At 42.6% G+C, this 15153-nt stretch overlaps 1 protein-coding gene across 1 annotated transcript in view; it reads left to right on the top strand.

Annotated features, from left to right (window-relative positions):
* The first annotated feature begins 1512 nt into the window (after nt 1-1512).
* USP43 (ubiquitin specific peptidase 43) overlaps nt 1513-15153 on the top strand; it is a 57619-nt gene continuing 43978 nt past the window's right edge. Inside the window, exons 1-2 of the mRNA XM_011358952.2 lie at nt 1513-2010; nt 9866-9997. Coding sequence (XP_011357254.1) covers nt 1513-2010; nt 9866-9997 — 630 coding nt within the window. The remainder of the gene's footprint in view (nt 2011-9865; nt 9998-15153) is intronic.

A 15153-nucleotide genomic window follows, 5' to 3' on the forward strand; every position in this document is an offset into this window, starting at 1 on the left:
TGTTGTTGAGGATCTTGGGGTAATTATCAAGGATGAAATTTCATAAATGCTTTTTTGGAGTTGGCCATAAAATATTTTTCCTGTGCTTACTATCAGAAGAACCAGGGAATGGGTCTTGTGTCGTAATTGTCCAACCAGATACTCATTTCCAGAGAAGTTAAATAATGACACTTTCCAGAAACAGTCCCCAAGGAAAAGTATGGTCTTTTGTTCTAAGCATATCCTTTATTCTTAACTAACGCTTTTTTTTTTTTTTTTTTGGCATCTGGTGACTTGCTGCTGCCCTATTTGATATATTAAGGTGGATATTTAATAAACGATGATCACTTAGCAAATAACATTTCAGAGCACTGATGTAATAATGCATACTGCTGATCTTTTTCCGAGCTAGAAATTGATGAGAAATTCATTTTGCAAGATTTCACCTGATTAATTATAAACCTAACAGCTACAGGATAAAGTGGGCAGAGTTACCCAGGTAATCAAGGGCCAAGCAAGGCCAAGCCAATTCTGATTGGGCAACAATTCATCAAGGATTTTGCGTTTAGGAGAGAGCGGGTGACCGCGTAGGGGGTGCGTCTTAGATCCAGAAAACTTCCTGGTGAGTAAATACTATACACTACGGAGGTTAGAACGAGCCAATCTGTGGGGTTGGCAGTCCACAGACCCAGGTCGAGTTCCAGTTTCTTTGCTTACTGGCCTTGCGGCCTCTGTATATTGCGTTAACCTCTCTGATTCCGTTTCTCCACCAGTTAAAGCGAAGATGATTAAGCCTTTTAAGACTTTTGGAAAATGACTCTAACCTAGTCGGCAGTTTTAAAAAACAAACCATAACCATTTTGGTTATTTCACGCAAAGTAACACGCGGCTTCGAGTTCCGGTCCTAGGATGGCGGGTCGCGGCAAAGTCTCTGTTTCCCCTAAGGGGCAAAAAGGCTGGAAGGAGTGATTCTGCGGAAGAATCACCTGTACACAAAAGCGCCCCCCACCTCTTCACAGCTCGCAGTGCGCGTCTCTCACCACTCAAGAAGCTGCCCTTTGGAGAGTCTTCCTTTCCCCTTCTTCATATTCACCTGGTCGTAATTACAAGAAACTTAGAAATAGCCAGGACTTTGCAATTTACTAGGCGCTTTCAAATTTATCATTCCTCTATTATTTCCCCGGCTTGAAAGCCTGCAGGGAAAAGGAGCAGAGGTTAAATTCAGGCTTGTTGGTTTACAAGAGGTAAGATAGGGAGGGGAACGTGAACTCTACGACTCCCAGGGTTTTATTCCCAGTCCGTGCTGCGGGTGCGGGGGTGGGTGGCCCAGCGCTGCCCTGGGGCGGAACCTGCGGCCGGATTCCCGCGCGGGGCGGGGTGGCCCCGCCCTTGGCTCCGCCTCCGCCCGGCCCGACACACCTGGCCCGCAGGTAGCCTGAGCCGGGTTGCCTGTCCAGGGCTGTAAGGGCCTGTTAGCGGCCCGTCCGCTCCCGGCCTTGGGGCTCCACTCTTGGAGGTGCGCCGACGGGAGCTATGGAGCCGGGCTCAGAGGCCGCGGCAGGAGAGGGGCGGCCCGCGCCCCGGCCCCGTCGCCGCCGCTCCCTGCGCCGCCTGCTCAGCCGCTTCCTGCTGGCACTGGGCAGCCGCTCCCGCCCCGAGGACTCGCCGCCTCGGCCCCAGCCGGGACACTGCGATGGCGACGGTGAAGGGGGCTTTGCCTGCGCGCCGGCCCCAGCTCCAGACGCTCCAGGGAGCCCCGGGGAGGAGCGCCAGCCGGGACCCCAGTCCCAGCTCTCCGCCAGCGACGGGGCGCGGCCCCCGGGCACGCAGGGCTTGAAAAACCACGGCAACACCTGTTTCATGAACGCCGTGGTGCAGTGTCTCAGCAACACCGACCTGCTGGCTGAGTTCCTGGCGCTGGGGCGCTACCGGGCGGCGCCCGGCCGTGCCGAGGTCACCGAGCAGCTGGCGGCGCTAGTGCGCGCGCTGTGGACACGCGAATACACGCCCCAACTTTCCGCGGAGTTCAAGGTAGGCAGCGGCGCCTTGCCGCCTACCGCTTTCGCCCCTTGGCGGCAGCCTTGCTCTGGCCCTTCTGGTTTCGCTTCTTGGGAAGTGGGTGCTCTGTAAGGAAAGGGTTTTCCTGGAGCCTTCTTTAGATGGCAGTCACCAGTTCTCCCTCAGGTGACCGCCCTTATTTTTGAGTTGATTTGTTGTGCTATCATTCGCATACGTTTTCTTTATGAAGTAATTCCTCACAGGTATTTTGAGGGGTTGAGTAGAGGGAGCTGACAGATTTGAGGAATGTGTTTAGCATTTTTGCTTTCAGCAAACATTTGTGAAAGTATTGTAGATCCGTGGGCCAGGCAGTGTTTTAACGCCAGGGCTCCTGGGTGGGGTGTCGGACTTTGAAGGCCAAGGCCAAGGAGGAAGGAGGTGATTCTTTAGTTGAGATTTGAATGATGAGGACTCAGCCAGGCCAAGATCTAGGAATAATCCAGGTAGAGAGAGTATAGGCACAGGCCTGAAGGAGGTGAGAATTGTAGACACCGAAGGAAAATAGAGTGGTTGGAGCCCAGCCAAAGTGGGGTTTAGGTAGGTTGACCAGATCATGTACGGGCTTGGAGGCAATGGTAAGGAGTTTGGATTTTATTCTAAGCCCAATGGAAGCTGAGAACCTGTGTGCCAGGTACTATGCTGAATCCCCAGTAGAGACAGTGGGCGTGCTTTATCGGAGATGGCATCCTTTGTTTAGTGCAAATTAAATCCCTTAGGATGCGTTAGCACGGGAGTGCATCCATTGTCCCCAGGATCAAGGTCTACTTGGGATGCTGCAGGGTCATGAGGCTTTGGAAGTTACGTGTGTCATTTCACCCAGTGTTAAAGCTGGGCGTTTGTTTGGAGTCCCAGTTGGATTTAAGAGTTCCTGATAATTGATGCACATGGCTTGCTTCCTACTTAAAAAAACCACAGCTCTGGGCAGAGAGCTGAAGCTCCCCATAGACTAGTGATTGTTGTTCTTGGGGGAGGAGGGAACCTGTCAGTGTTCATTCCACAAGCATCATCGCTCTTGAGTTTCAGCCTGAGAAAGCAGTCCTTGCCCAAGTGACCCAAGTGGATGCCAAGCCCCACCTTCCTCTCTACTGCTTCCACTAGTGAAATACTGTGCTGCAGGAATCAGTGAGTTAAATGGACATCATTATCTCTTTTTGGTAACATTTGTTTTTTAAATATGAGAGGTAGTATTGTATAGCGGTTCAGAGCAAGATCTCTGGAGCTTTGTGAACTTGAGCAAGTTTCCAAATCTAGCCATTCCTCAGCTTTCCTCATCTGTAAAGTGGAACTGTAATGGTACCTACCTTCTATAGTATAGCCTTGTGAAGAATAAATGAGTTATATGTACACATTTAAAACAGTGCCTAGCTCCAAGGAACTTTTCATTATTCTACTATTACACCTCTTCATCTGCAGATACCTAGGAGGAGGGAGAAAAATAATCTTTATGTACTTTTCTCATGCTAGATACATTTTCATCCAGTTACTGCAGGGATGGGAGAGGCAGGAGTAGCTTGAAAAAATTCTTCCAAATTACTAATTACCCTCAGTGACTCACCAGGACTTCCTATCTGTCTCCTGCTCCAAAACCCCTAAGGCCTGGAAGCTCCCCATGAGCCTTGGGGAATGGAAGGATAATCAAGTTGTTAATATGTTAATGAGGGTGACATAATCAGGGGTTTCCCGGGACTTTCTGGGTAGCCAGACTTGGAGAGAGTGGAGAATTCAGAATCCAGGGTTTTAAACCTTGCTGATTTAAATCTAGGTGAGCTCCTCTTATTTTACAGATGAAGAAATATTCATTTATCCAACAAGTATTTCTTGAATGTTCAGACACTATAACGGGCACATGGAATACATGAGTGATGAGTGTGAAACCTAATCTTGGAGCTGCTCTCCAGGAACTTATGGTCCAGCGGGAGAGCTGGATGGTAATGAAATAATCACATAGGCACATATTTAGAGCTGGTGACAAATGCCAGAAAATAAAAATACAAAGAGTTGTTGTAATTCTGGCAGGAGAATGTGATTTGATTGGGAGAGGTGGAGTGAGGAGAGGCAGGAAGGCTTCCCAGGAGAAGATGTAGGTAGGAGTGTGGGAAAGTGTATTCCAGGCCCTGGGACTGAAAGTGCCAATCACCGATGGGGTTGGAGCTGAGGTGCTAGGCAGAATAAATAAATGGTTAAATGAATTAATGAAAGCCTATGTGACTCAGTGGGAGCTAGGGAGAAGAGGCTGGAAAATTCGTAGGGGACAAGCCATAGAAGTTTTTGGAAAGGTGTTTGGTCTTCAGGAGTGATTTTTAGCTTTAGACAGAGGAAGGGAGGAAATTGAGAAGGGCCAGCATGCTAGAGTGAGTTATCCGACTCCAGACATGCACACAGAGTGGGTTTGCAGTGCACCCCCTTCCTGAGCACTGAGTCACCCAGCCTCCTGGAGACACCAGGACCACTCTTTGTTTCAACAGCAAATGAATAAATACATTTAAAATATTCTGTTCATGGTATTATCTACAGTACTTGGCTTTCCTAATGATGTAATTAAATATGTGTATACTATAAAAATTGAAAATGTGAAAGTGAAAATGTGAAAAAAGATCTGGAATGCCACTAGAGATAACCATCTCTAGAGACAATCATCATAAACATTGATGTGTTTCAAAGAATACACAAACAATTGGAAATTCTCATTTTAGACCCTGCCTTTTTAAAAACTATTATAAGACTTTCTCCTGGTCATTAAAATATTCTACAGAATTTAATTTTTAATGATCGTGTAATATTTTATTAAATGAACCAATCACTATGGAGACATTTATGCACTGTACTATTTTTGTTATCACACTGCTTTGAAAATTTTTATATTTAAATCATTTTCCTCAGCTCTGTTTGGTTCCATAAGCTTAATTCCTTAAAGTGAAATTACATGGTTAAAGCAAAGATGACCATTTTGTTATTTTTATGTTCTTTTGGTTTTTAAATCAACTGTGTTGAGGTATAAATTATGTATAATGAAATGCACCCATTTACAAAAATTGAGTTATATTTGACATAGAACATGGTGTAAGTTTAAGATGTACAGCAGCCCCCTTGTTATCTGTGAGGAATATGTTCCAAGCCCCCCAGTGGATGCCTGAAACTGCAGGTGGTACTAAACCCTATATATATTATATTTTTTCCTTTATACACATGCCTATGGTAAAGTTTAGTTTGCAAATTAGGCACAGTAAGAGCTTAGCAACAATAATAATAAAAGAGAACAATTTTAACAATATATTATAATAAAAGTTATGTGAAAGTGGCCTCTCTAAAAATATCTTATTGTACTGTACTCTTCTTGTCCTAATGACAGGAGGTGATAAAATGCTTATGCAATGAGGTGAAGTGAGGTAAGTGACACAGGTATTGTGACACAGCCTTAGGCTACTATAAGTGTGAGGAACACAAGAACTGAGATACGAGACAGTAGATTCGATAATAGAGACAGCTACTAAATGACTAATGGGTGGGGAGCATATACTGCATGGATTCACTGGACAAAGGAATGGTTCACCTCCTGGGTGGCATGGAGTGGGACAGTGCAAGATTTCATCATGCTACTCAGAATGGAGTGCAATTTAAAACTTACGAATTGAATTGTTTATTTTGGGAATTTTCCATTTAATATTTTTGGACTTCGGTTGACCTCATGTAACTGAAAGTATGCAAAGCAAAACTGAGAATAAGGGGGCTTACTGTTCATCATATTGCTTTGATATATTTATATTGCAATGTGATTGCCAGTAGCATTAGCTAACACCTCTCTCATGTCACATAATTATCATTTCTTCTAGTGTTAGAGGCAATTAAAACCTAGTCTCAAGTTTAATGTCTATAATACAGTTTTGTTATCTGTAATCACTGTACTGTGTGTTAGGTCTCTGGGTCTTATTTATTGAGTTGCAAGGTTGTACCCTTAAACAATACCCCTCCCACGTCCCCAGCCCTCACCCCTTGTTAACCACTATTTTACTCTCTGCTTGTATGATTTCAGTTATTTCTTTGACTAGGAATGAGATATAGGATTTTTCCACATTTCTTACTAGTTGTAAGACTGCACTTGTAATTGTCTGTTTATGTCATTTACTTATTCTGCCTTGGTTTTAATGTCATTTTACTTGTTTCTATAAGTTTCTCAACCCTTGTCGTATTTTCTGCAAATATTTTCTCCAAACTCTCTCCTTCTCCCTATCCCGATACTGGAAGTTTTATATTGATATCATCCCTTTGATAAATATTGTATTTTATGAGTTTCTAGTTTTCCTATGGTTATATTAAGGATTTCAGCCATCTGGAATTTATCTTAGCTTACGTGCCTGGGGATCGATTTGAGATCTCTGATTTTAGACATAGAGTATGCCTCAAGTGATATACTAGAGGTGCACTACTTTTTTAAAAACAAGGATGCCATCATCATTCTTATGTTTTGGAAGTTCTTGACAAAACAGTACGTAAGACATGAAATGGAAATGGAGTAAAAAATATCGAACAGAAAGAAAATTACCAAATGGCTCTAGAAAGCTTTATTTTAGAATTACCATGGTCACTAATGAGGTCAGATGCAAGATAGAGAGTTAAAATAAGTAACCATTTAGAACATTATAAATATTAGATTTCATTCATAAAAACAATCAGAAGTATGAAACAACTAGGAATAATTTAAATAATAAATACGTTAAAAATTATTCATGTTTGAGAGGACAGACATGCACACGGATAGAGCTACGCCATGGTGTAGGGTAGAAATACCAGATATTTCCATTCTTCCCTCCCAAGTTAGCATTTAGCTTTAATGCAATTCTAGTCACATTTCGATAGACTTTCTATGGGAATGTCCTTTGTAGGAATCAGTAGGTCGCATTATTTAAAAAATTCTGGAAAATACCAGATAGATACTGTTGTAATTGGAAAGAGACCAATAAAGAACAGTGTTCACTGTAAAAAAATTTGCAAAGTACATATGAGAATTAAAAAATCACCTATGGTCCCATCCTTCTATGATGACCATTTGTTAATATTTTGCCTTATATTTTCTGGTCTTTTATCTTTCTACAAATATATATAAAACAATCTCAAATAGTTTTTCACTTTTTTTTTTTTTAAAATGAAAAGATAATTTATTTTCTCTCTCATTAGTGTTTCCTCAGCATAATTTTTAAGGCCATCTTATATGAATGTGCCACACGCTTTCCCCAGATAACTTTGATACTTAGAGATAACTTTGTATCTCTCATTCCTTAGTCTAAATTCTCTAAGGTGGAATTACAGTTGACCTTTGAACAACACTGGGATTAGGGGTGCTGACACTTCTTATCCTGTGCAGTCAAAAATCCAAGTATAACTTTTGACTCCCACAAAACTTAACTACTGTTGACTGGAAGCCTTACTGATGATAACAAATTGTCAATTAACATATTTTTGCATGTTACATGCATTATATACTATATTCTTACAATAAAGTAAGCTAATGAAAAAATGTTAAGACAATCATAAGAAAATACATTTACAGTTTTTATTGAGAAAAAAAAGCATGCATAAGTGGACCCATGCAGTTCAAACTCCTGTTGTTCAAGGGCCAACTGTGCTGTGTTTATATAGGGGAACATTTTTAAGGCCCTATCTTGTCTGTCTTCTTGAAGTTGTTAAATTCCTTCTGGAAAGGTTGTATGTATGGCTTTATAGCCAGGCTAACATGAAGAGAGAGTCAGTTTTAAAGGATTTGCTTGATTAGCAGTAAGGAAATGGATTTCACACGGAAAGAAGTAAAAATATAAAGGTATAGATTTTTGAAGTGGGAAAATACACCTGAGTGGCTGGAGCTTTGAAACCCATGAGAGAGTGGTGAGAGACACGGATGGGACCAGTCCAGAGAAGTTTGGACTATTAGGTGGTAAGAGAGTCAGGAAGGGTTTGGAGTAGGGGCATGGCATTATCTTGTGGGGCTGTAGGAAAATGGGTCTGTTCTGCCCTGCAGGTAGCGGGCCAGCAGGAAGAGATTTGGGGGAATAGGCTCCTTTGTAAATAGATATTATCATCTGAGAAGCAATAGTTGGGACTTAACAGTGAGGATGGGACTCTACTGCAGGGGCGGGGCAGAAACCATTTGGAAGCCAGAATCCAGAATGTTTGACCATGCACTTATGTGAGTGTGAGAGAGAATCTGGAAGGGGACATTGACATTAAGAGGAAGAGCTGATCATAGAGATTTGAATTTGGAGAGACTAGCTGCTCCCTAAGAAAGAATGTTGGTACTAAGGATACAGGTCTGAGGATGGCTGGGGGGTAGGGTGGCCAGGTAAAATGTATGATGCCCAGTGAAATTTGAATTTCAGATAAACAACCTTTTAGTATCCTAAATACTGATACTGTATGGGACAAACTTATACTACAAACATTATTCATTTTATTTGCTAAATCTGGCAGCCTTACAAAGTGCAGAGAAGCCTGGAGGAACTAGAACTTCCAGAGAGCCAGACTTTTGCTTCATCTTGAATTTTGCTTCATCTCCTCCTATAGTTTTCTTTAAATTCCAAGGGAATATTAAAAGAAAGAAAAAGAATAAATCCCAGGCCATTGGATTTGATTGGCAGTGGTAACAATTGTCTGCATCCACAGTCTTGCTCAGACTGCTCATTGTGGTGGGCGTGAGTGAAAAACAGACCTGGGTGCAAGGAGGCCTAATGCCTGGCTCTGCAGTCTCGGGTGGGACAACCAACCATATCTACTGTGCGCACACACACAGACAAGGGGATTCGCTTACACTCAGACGCTCATTCTTGCACATGCATTAAAAAAAAAAAAATCCCTGGAAAGGTGATTAGAAAGTGCTAAGCGTGGCCTCCCCTTGCGAAGGGGTACACAGGAATGGAGTCAAGTAGAAAGAAGACTTTTCATTACTGCCCTTTTTTATATTTTGAATTCTTTTTTTAAAGTATGTGCATATATTACCCTTTGAAATAAACTTTTAAAAAGCTGGAATATGCATTTACACGGAAAATGGTAAAGTCGTTAGACAATTTAATAGGACAGTGCAAAAGGCACAGGGAGTATAAGTGTCCTGAGGGCAGGGATCATGTATGTCTTGTTCACTGTTGTGTCCCCATCCAGAGAATAATACCTGGCACGTGATAAGCACCCAACTGATATTTATTAATGAAACGAAGGTTGAAAATGATCAACCGTTTTGTAATCTCACCACACAAAGAGAAGTTTGGATTTAGATTTCACATATATTAGAAGAGGTGGTGAAGGTAGCTTTGTGCACAGTATTTAAGGAAGTCCACTGCACTGAGCCAGGGTGTCATTCAGAGAGAGAGAGAGAGCTGGAGTTATGATAGTGAATGAAATCACCGAGGGAGAGGGTAAGGCAAGAAGCTGTTACCCTGGGGCAGTGAATAGAGGGAGACAGCATGAAAATAGACTGACAGGAGGACCAGGGAGCCTGTGCCCCATCTAACAAGGGATGAGAGCTTCAGGGAGGACAGATGGTCAACAGAATCAAAATATTCAACACAGACCACCCTGTGGTTTTCAAAGGACAGGCTCTATTTTAGTAGTCTTTCTTGAAAAAACGGCACCTTCTCCTATACAGAGAAACCTTATAGCATCTGGGACACTGCTCCAAAAGGGGAGGTTTTCAGAGGAAAGACCATTTCTCATCCTGTATTGTTACCATGTTGTCCCAGGGCAGGGCTGAAGAGCGACTACTACTAGTAGACCTAGAGCCATTATGCCCTGATTTGGTTGTTGGAAGGGCCAAACTGACCCTCTGGTTTTCTTTTTTTTCTTTCAGAATGCGGTTTCCAAGTATGGCTCTCAGTTCCGAGGCAATTCCCAGCATGACGCCCTGGAGTTCCTGCTCTGGCTGCTGGATCGTGTGCACGAGGACTTGGAGGGCTCGACCCGAGCGCCAGGGTCCGAGAAGGTCAGTCACTCTTAGAAACACATTGTATAATTTTCTTTTTTCCTCTAAATATTTACTCAGCTCCTCAAAACTGAATCTCGAAATTCAGATTCTAAGATTCCTGTGGATTCTGGCTCCTGTGTACACAGTGCCGTTCCCTGCTCCTTTCTCTTAGCTCTGTTTGTTGTAGACAATGCATTTTCTTCCACTGCAGTATTTTCGTCCTCTCTAATCCCAGTGATATCATGAATAGGGCTTCTTTTTGGCTTACATTTTGAAAAATCTCATTTTTGTCAATATTCTGTGCATTAGTGTGGTCATATGAGGCCATGACTACCACCACTTATTATTTTCAGGTGGTACCATTTAACTCTACCATTGCGTTTTCTGTTTTGTGTTCTACAGAGCATCAATTCCCAATCTTTTTTCTCATGACACTGGAGGAATGGTACATCTTTGTAGATGTGTACCTAGCATTTCCAGATTTTGATGAAACTTCAAACCTTTGAGAGTAGGAAAGCACAATAAACATTTGTAATAGCTACAGTTAATTGATAATTAGTTATGTTCTCTATGGGCCTTTGCTAAATATACATGGTGGGTTCTGCTCTAATGCTATCCTTTTATCTCTCACTTAAGAAAATAAAAGTAAGTGGATATTATACGAAGAGTGAGCCAAGTTATTATAACAACATCTTTAATTTAAAAAATGTTTCCCAATCTTTGGTAATCAATCACATATTACTTTTGATGTATCTCAGTACTGATCCAATGCAGCTATGAGAACTGCTTTACCAGTGTTATTGCTTGTTTTAAATCTGGACACTTTATTCCCATCTCTCTCATGAATCAATTCCCATCCTTTCATTATTTGCTTGGAGCCCATCATTCTAGAGTAATAAAGAATATGGCATGATGAATGTAGTTAATAATACTGAAAATTTGTTAAGAGAGTAGATTTCAGGTGTTCTTATCATACACAAAAAAGGTAACTATGTGAGGAGATGGATATGTTAGTTTGATGGTAGTAATCATTGCACTATCTGTATATGTACCAGATCATCATGTTGTATACCTTAAATATATATAATGTTTTCTTAAAAAGAAAAAGAATGAATGACTCAGAAAGCTGAGTAGTCATTATTTTTAACTTGTCCACACAGCCAGCTGTTATCTATGCTTCTTTCTCTTTTAAAATGACAAATTGCAAGTTTAAGAAAAGGTAAACAGAACCATATATGTCTCAAATAAGAATAGACCCATTTTAAACAACAATATAATGTAATCAAAAGCTAAGAATTGGATGGAGGTGCAAAAACGGTCCTCTTGCCCAAGACAGCAAGTTGCCCTTCTGCATGGGATAGGGGAAGTAACAGTTGTACAGTATTCTGTACTCCTCAGATCACGCCTTGGAATGATGTATACAATATGGGTAACTGTTGTGATTTACAGAGCAGTGCTAAGGTTATTATCCACATTTTATATGTGTGTAAACCAAGAATCAGAGAGGTTGGGTAGACTTCCAAAAGCAACACAGCTAAACAAGGGACAGAATCAGGATTCAAGTTCAAGGGGGTCTTGCTTGAAAGCCTGTCTTCTTCTTTTAAAAAATCCCCAAACACCCCAGTCACCCACAAAACACACAAATGAACCAAACCAAAAACATCACCACATAAGAAACTGGGAGGACCACAAGTCAAAGGTTGTGGGATTATTGGTGATTTTTATGTACAGTGATTTTCTGTTTATCTTATTCAGACCCTTTTAGTTGCAAGTGACATAAATTTAACTTGATTCAACTTGAGCAAAGGGCATTTATTGGCTTTTATAGCTTGCACATCCAAGGATTGACTAGCTTCAGGTAAGGCTGGATCCAGGGACTCAGATGATGTCACCAGGTCTTTGGCTCTCTCTCTCTTGTCTCTGGCTTCATTCTCAGACCGTCTCTGCTCACATGGGGACAAAAGGGACCCCTGCAATGCTCACATGGTCTTTAACACTTGGAATTCCAGAAAAAGCCCAGAGAGGAGTATAATTGTCCAGTGTGGTTCACATGTCCATTGCTGGGCAGGTGGCCAGCAGAATGGAATAGTCTGACTGGGCACACCTGGGTCTCATGGGCATGTGTTATGTGTGTGTTGGAGGGGTGGGGGTTAACGCCACCCAAGTCACATGACCAAGGAGGCCGTTTTTTAGGTTCTGTCAGGGCTGCTTTCCTAAGGAAAGGAATGCTGAGCAGGTAAACATGTCCACTACACTGTATATTCCATAATCTTAGAGTGAGCACATTTTGAAATCAGAATTATGTAATTTTTTAAAGATACTGTTTATTGAATATTTGTTATGTGCCATGCTTCTAACTTGATGCTTTTCATGATTTGTTTTGCTACCGACGCACAGAAGACACCCAGTAAGCTCTTGAATGGTTGAATAAATTATGTAGTTACCATGCTTTAATATTTGTAAGGACAGCTCATGTTTTATAGTTATCGGGAATTTAGATTAAGTAAGTTGTCCAAGGCCACTCAACTTCTTGGAGGAAAAAGAATTGAACCTGAGTCTATTTCAAAGCTACCATATTGGATCTCTTTCCTTGTCATGAGTGCCTTGTGCCTTCTCAGTTCCCCACCAGGGGGTGAGAGGAAGCCTGTCCTGCCTCTTTCTCTGGCTGCATATGAAAGGCCTCATGTCCTGCTTACCCCTCCTTTAGCTCTCTGGCTGTGCCAGGCAGCTCTTTCTACCTGGAATGTAGAAGGGATCAACAGCCTTCTAAATTGCCTTTAATCTTCCTCTTAGTCCCTTGGTGGCAGGAAAAGGCATTGGGCTTAAGGGTGGGGAAGATAACTTGAGAGGTTAAGTAACTTGCCCCAAGTCACACAGCAAGTACAGGGGAGAGCCAGGAGCCAATCTAGGAAATGCAACTCTAGAACAGGGTTTCTTAACCTTAGCACTTTTGACATTTGGGGCCCAGCAATTCTTTGTCATGGGGGCTGTCCTTCACATTGCAGCGTTTGTAGCATCCTTATACCCAGTAGATGCCAGTAGACCCCCAGTTGAGACTGATAACCAAAAATGTCTCCAGACATTGGAAAATATCCCCTGGGGGACCAAAGCACCCCCCATCCTTTCTGGGAGAGCCTTTATTCCCAACCATGGTGCATGACTCCCAAACCTTTCTTTAAGATAACATTGAGTTTATTTAAGCCAAGAGAGCCTGCCAGTAATTCTTCTTAACAACTTCAAGACCCATGTAAAAGCAGCCATAATTGGTCTTCCAATTTCCAATATGCTGTACTACTATATGTTCTCCACATTGTAGCCAGAGTGATCTTTTAAAAAGGAAAAAAGATCCTGTCACTCTCCTGCTTAAATTCCTCCAGTGGCTTTTTATGGCACTTAGAATAAAATCCAGACTCCTGTGTGGCTGACTGTGCCCTACCTGCCTGGGCCTGCCAACCACTCAGCCTGATTTCAGGTCCCTTTTCCCCTTGCTCATTGTTCTTGGTCATACTGGCTATTTTTGGTTTCTTTAATGGGCCAAGCATGTTAGGAGTACGTTATGACTGGGCCAGAACTGAGATGGCTGTTTGCCAGAGAGAGGAACTTGCCTGGCTCTTAATTTGACCTGATTGAAAGCAGAAAATATCTTTTTCCTCTGTCTGGGGTCAAAGCTTCTCTTGAAATTTGCTCTCAGAAAATTGGGCCACCTGTGGAGGCCTGGCTGCCAATGCTTGAAGGGAAGGAGCAGGGCTGTGGGGATTATTTGGCACAAAACTTCATTTTCCCTTTCCAGGAAGGAGAGGATCTGTCCTCTGTATAACTCTGAACAATTTTTCTTTTTGAGGTTATTTCTGTTTCAAAACATATGAAAGCCATATAGCTAGATTTATTGAAACTGGAATAGAAAACAAGGATCACTTTCTTCTCTGTAACTGTAATGATTCTCAAATATTTTCATCTGGCAAAAAGGACATATTTTTACTATCCTATGGACACTATCACACAAGCAATCTTTTTGGCAGTTTATCTTACAGAAAACACCACTCTTGAAGAACTAAGAAAGGGATGAGGCTGGGAAAAGGACCAGGAAGCTAACATTTATTAAGTACTCACTATGTGTCAGGATATATACATCATCTCTTTTGATTTTAATGATGGCCCCATGAGGTGGATGTGATACTTCTATTCCTTTTAGATGTGGAACGAGGGTCAGAGAGATGATCAGGGTCACTTGGCTAACAGAGCAGAGCTAGCCTGGTCTGACCCCATAGTCGATGCTTTGTGAATGACCCTCTGCTGCCCCTCGCCCCAGCCTCTATACCCCATCCCTGGGTGATCCTGTCCACTGCCGCTCCCAACATGCTATATCAGCAGTCTTCAACCTTTTTGGCACCAGGGACCGGTGCTCCTATGAGAATCTAATGCCTGATGATCTGAGATAGAGCTGAGGCAGTGATGCTAGCCCTGAGGAGCAGCTGCAAATACAGATGAAGCTTCTCTCGCTGCCTGCTGCTCACCTCCTCCTATGCGGCCTGGTTCCTAACAGGCCACAGACTCATACTGGTCCACGGCCTTGGAGTTGGGGACCCCAGTGCTACATTATCACCTTGGTGCAGACGCAGTCTCTATCATTGTGAGGTCTTCAGCTGACTCAAACAAGATGGGAACTTATGAGAAGGCCAAGGAGCAGCACACAGATTCAAAGGGAAGGCTGAAGAACCAGGCTTGGGACCATTGAGAACCAGGCAGCTGTGGGGCTGTCTCAGTGGCAGGAACAACTCTGGCCTGGACTCACTGCTAGAAGCACTGTTTTTAGCCTTTTGGTCATTGTGCTCATGATTCCCATGCAGGGCAGGAATATCTCATCAGTTTAGCTTGCGTCATATGCCTGTCCTTTGGTAAGGGACAGTAGTACCCCTGATTAAAGAGCCTTCCCCACTTCTCCAAACTTGAATTCAGTATTCCAAAGGGTGCTGCTACCAAGAGGAGAAGTGAACCCTGCACAGCCAAAAATGCGTTTCTGCTCTACTTCTGAGTTCTTCCTCATCTGAGCCCTTCATCTGCCTGCTGTTAGATGTCTCTGCCTGGATGTGGATAATCCTGGGTGTGGATGTCCTTCCCTGACACACTGCTTTTGACTCTTCTGATCAGACATTCTCCAGGCACCAGATTGGAAG

Source organism: Pteropus vampyrus, unplaced genomic scaffold (assembly GCF_000151845.1).
Source record: "Pteropus vampyrus isolate Shadow unplaced genomic scaffold, Pvam_2.0 Scaffold44, whole genome shotgun sequence".
Lineage (NCBI taxonomy): Eukaryota > Metazoa > Chordata > Mammalia > Chiroptera > Pteropodidae > Pteropus > Pteropus vampyrus.